The 4,595-nt window shown below is 50.6% G+C and overlaps 1 protein-coding gene across 1 annotated transcript in view; it reads right to left on the reverse strand.

Annotated features, from left to right (window-relative positions):
* Positions 1–459: 459 nt before the first annotated feature.
* Positions 460–4,595, reverse strand: part of MDGA1 (MAM domain containing glycosylphosphatidylinositol anchor 1) — a 146,725-nt gene continuing 142,589 nt past the window's right edge. Inside the window, exons 15-17 of the mRNA XM_009331073.1 lie at positions 2,960–3,090; positions 2,186–2,294; positions 460–865 (exon numbers count right to left, since the gene is read on the reverse strand). Of these exons, the coding sequence (XP_009329348.1) occupies positions 774–865; positions 2,186–2,294; positions 2,960–3,090 (332 nt within the window). The 3' untranslated portion in view covers positions 460–773. The remainder of the gene's footprint in view (positions 866–2,185; positions 2,295–2,959; positions 3,091–4,595) is intronic.

A 4,595-nucleotide genomic window follows, 5' to 3' on the forward strand; every position in this document is an offset into this window, starting at 1 on the left:
AGGCCAGAGGGTGAGAAGCACAGAGCGGTGGGGAAAGGCCAAAGCAAACCACACAGGGGGCATTTAAATACATGACAGCCTGGAAGATGCGGATGGATGGAGACACTGAAGCACATGCGGTGCGAGGCAAGATGCTCCAGCCATCGGCATGTGGGGTGGCTGCTGCCCCACGGTCGAGGCCGGCATTATGGCAGGGGGCTGCTGCCGGAGCGGGGCAGCCCCAGCCAGCGGGAAAGCATGGGGAGACAAGGGGACTACTGCGGTATGTCATCCACTAAGCTGTGGGCTCTGCAGTAAAGAAGGTAACTGTTCCAGTAGAAATTTGTGCTTTAATATATTTTTGTTTGTTTGTTTAAAACAAGTTCCCACTTCCCTGAGGAAGCCCTGTCCGACATTCCCAAGGAAACATGGGGGTGATTTTTTCCTCATTCATTTGCTCTTCATGTTTCTTCATTCCTATTTTTTGTCTTTCGTTCCTTCTTTTCTGTGTGTTTCTGTTTCTTTCCTTCCTTCCTCTCTCTCTCTCACTCTCTCGTGCACGTGCTTTTAAAAAATTTTGTCTTTATTTTTAAATTTTGTTCTAGACATTATGACTTTCTCAAGGAGTGCTCCAGTTCTGAACCAGATCCCTTTGCGTGGTCATGCCTGTCAGTCTTTGGTAACATATGGACACTTTGGTGTGTCAGTGAGGAGGGGAGGAAGAGGAGCAGAGGTGGCTAAGTAGGAAAGGAGCAGGGATGTCTCGGTCCGAAGACAGGAGCGCTCACTTGCCATCATCTGAGCAGCAGGCAAAGGAAGAAAGTCAATGGGCCACAAAGACAAGGGCTGTGCAGGGCCGTGACACCGCTTCCTGGAAGAGCAACCGCTGCCAGCCGAGAAGAGAGAAAAAGAATTAGTGATGGGACAGATTCAGACCTCATCAAACAAGCCAGCGCACATCAGTGTCTTAGCCTCTCCTCCCACCCGGAACCACGAAGCACGTCCCTGATCTATTGGAAGATCTTTCTAGCCTTCCCTGGACATTCTTAAGGCTTCCCAAAATGATTTCTTTTCCAACTCAGGAGAAAAGGTTGAATCTTAATTACTTTTGCAATCCAACCCTCCTTTCTTCCCCCAAAGATTCAACTTGAGTCAAACAAAAGGTTCTGCTTGTGTTTTGATTACAACTTGGCCATCCTAGGCTGAATCAGACCTTTAACTGCACCTGAAATTTTGAAATTTTTAGGGTGTTCTGACTTTTTTGTTGTTTTGTTTCCCCCTTCACCTTTGGAGTTAAGAAAATTGCTGAAAGCGATCTTCCTCAACAAGTTTTTTTTCCTTCAAAAATAAGTAAGACAAATTGAACCTTGCTCACAAGTGTCTGTCTGGCTCTGGTTTGCATGCTCTGAACATCTGCTCTCCTGCCCACCTGAGGCATGCCATCAGGGGCACAGGCAGGACTAAGACACAAGGCACACCAGTGATTCCCAACCAAGGACTAATGCCTACGTACTGTTTATGCATCTTGCTACAGCTTCATCCTATGGTGCACCTCAGTGAGAGTGGGATTGTCTCCATTTCTGCAATGCTGGCACCAGGATCATGTAGATGGACTGGAAAGGGGCTGGTGGGATTTAGCTCAAGCACTCACTGTCAGGATTGGGAGGGAGGTGATATACAGCTCGGGTAGCTTGCTCCCATCCTGCATGTGCAATACCCTGCCTGGCTGTGCCTCTCTGCTCAGAGGGCAATGGGAAGAAGCCCAGCCGTTCATGGCTCCAGGCCCCAAAAGGCAGATTTTTTTCCTGGAGAAGGCCTTGCTTAACGCTGCAGAGGCCATTAGAGCCTGCAGAAGGTCTTTCCCTTTCCAAAGCTCCCATACCTGGAGTTTCCAGGAAATGAGATATTGCAGAAGCTTTAGCTGCTTGGGGATGACACCCTCAACCCAACATACTGGTGCAGACTTCAGCATGCTGGTGTCTGGCAGCACAGTCCCTGCAGGATCTGCTTGTTCCTCTGAGCTCTTGCTAACTCACAACTGTACAGAACAAGTTCAAGAGTCTGGCTTCTGCTGATGGAGTCAACCATCTTGTTGAGTCCCACCAACACGTCAATGTGCTCTGAAATTAGCTGTGCATCCCTAGCATATGCATTCATGTATGCATTCCCACTGACTCGTTTTCCTCTGAGGCACGCACACTCTCACCCTTATTCGGTCCAATTGGCTTCCTTGGACAGTCCCCCTTTTTCAGAGTGACGTCATCAATGGCAATGTCCCCCTCGTAGCTTGTGCCCCGGACACCTTCAAAGATGATCTGCAAGCAGAGCATGGGACAGAGCCCAGCGTGAGGCTGCAGTTGTGGAGGACTCTTCCCGCACTGCGGGGCTCTGCAGAGGTGAGCAGGGCACAGACCAGATCTTATCAGGTCCCCAAGTGAATGATTCCTTCCCCTTTCTCCAGTACTCATAGGATCTGGTGAGCCAGACCCCTCTGCTTACGGGACCAGCCCTTGTGTGCTGAGCGTCTGTAGAGTAATAAATGAGCATGTAGAGCTCTGCTTTATTAACTGTGCTGCACTAACAAACCAACCAATACTGAACAGCGCTCGCGAGAGTAACTAAATTCTTATTTATTATTTTAAAGTACTCAAAAGCACTCTGGGCATTCCGCCACAGTGCCACAACTTACCAGCCTGCACAGACCCAGCTCTCACGAACAACCCTACAACAGCAAAGTAGCATGTTGGGCAAAAACATCAGCAATAAAACATCCAGGAACAAAGCAGCCCACTTCCTGGGTACGCATAAGCAACTCGATGAGCAGATCCAGAGTGCCCAGTTCATATTCACAGGCTGCCCTCCCTGTGCCTGAGCAGCCCCTGTGCCATGGAGGCAGATGACTGCTGGGAAGTCTCCTACAGCCCACGGCACATGGACAGGACAGGTGGCAGGTGGCTCCTTGGCTGTGGACCTGGCTTACCTGGAAGGGCCCGGGTGGGTTGATGGGCACGTGTGCTTGCTGCCACATGTTTCCCCGGTTCCCACTGAGTGACCAGACCTGGGTGTCGATGGCTCGCTTGTTCCGCACACGAACTAGCAGGTTCAAGGAGCCTGTAAGAGAGAAGCCGGGCGCTGGCGTGCCGGGGCAGGCAGGCAACCTTGCCTGCTGGGCTGGCCCCCGGCATAGCTCTGGGGCTCAGCCTCGAGCCACAGATGTATGCCCCAGCTAGCCCAGGGACAGCCTGCAGAGCCCCAGCGGTAACCTCTGGAGGGAGGCAGCTTTCTCCTGGGTTGATGGGCAACTGCCACTGGCAATGTTTCATCCATCTGGGCTATCCAAGGGAGGACACAGACCCAGATGAAGACAGAGGACAGGACAAGGAAGAAGCAGTCTATAGTATGACTGGGGGTGGCACAAGAAGGGGGTGGCAGAAATGCTAGCTGCAAGGGACCTCCAGAGGCCCTTGCCAGCCCATCCAATCTCCTGCTTGAAGCTGTCTCCAGCTCTACATGAGGGCAGCATGGCTTTGCCTGGCCAAGTCTTGAAATCCCCTGAGGAAATCAACTTTTCCTAATGTCCAATATGGACCTCCAACGCTACCAGTTGTGGCCGCTGTTCCCTATTATATTGTCTAATACTACTGATAAGATTTTGGCTCCTTTATCTTTGAAATTGCCCTTCAAACAGCTGGGGGCCAAGGGCTGATAGCAGCCTCCTCTTTGCCAGACTGAGCAAGTCCAGCTCCCTTAACCTCTCTTCCCCAGGACTTCTGCTCCTGGCCCTTGACCATCCTGATGCCCCTCCATTGGACCCACATCAGTTTCTCTACATCCCACTTGAACTGGGGAGCCCAGGACACATGTTTGCCTCTTCCCATTCACCACTAACACCTGACGTATGCTATGCAGCTTACAGCCCTCTCCCTGCCCTGGCCCTGGCCATCAGCTGCAGGAATAGGTGCAACCCGTGTCCTCAGTTGCCACTTGCCCTGGAAGCAGCCTTGGAGCGAGCAGCCGTTCTTTGCTAGCGCTGGGCGGCACTGCCTGTACCACACTGCCTGTACCATCCCAGCCCCACATTTTCAGAGGGACACAAAGACCCTGTGAATCAACACAGACTTCAAGCTCTTTCAAACAAAGCAATTCCCAAAAGGTTTCCTCCGCCATTAAACCTAAACCAAAGCCAACAAATCTCAAAGCATTTCCAGTTCTCACTTCGAAAACAGTGTCACAGCCCCCTACCCTCCACCCACAAATGAAACCATCTCAGTCTGTCTTCCTACAGCATCTTTTTGGTAATCCCCTTTTTCTTTCATTTTTTGTTTCAGTGAAAAAACATTTTTAAACATTCACTCAGGGTTGATCTGAAACACTCTTCCTCTTTTTTTTTTTTTTCAATTCAGCTGGGGAACCAAAAAATCAATCACAACTCTAGTCACGCTGTTGGTCATCAGTGTTTCTGGTCTCCATCACAGACATATTACACCTGAGAGCAGAGAGGCAATAATAACCTTTACTTATATGTCCATAGTCTGTCTGCGCTTGGGATGCTGCATTCCCACCCAGGTACACCCTTCTGAGAGACAGCAGCGAGACATCAGGGTAAGAGACAGGGA

Source organism: Pygoscelis adeliae, unplaced genomic scaffold (assembly GCF_000699105.1).
Source record: "Pygoscelis adeliae isolate BGI_AS28 unplaced genomic scaffold, ASM69910v1 Scaffold218, whole genome shotgun sequence".
NCBI classification, from domain to species: Eukaryota; Metazoa; Chordata; class Aves; order Sphenisciformes; family Spheniscidae; genus Pygoscelis; species Pygoscelis adeliae.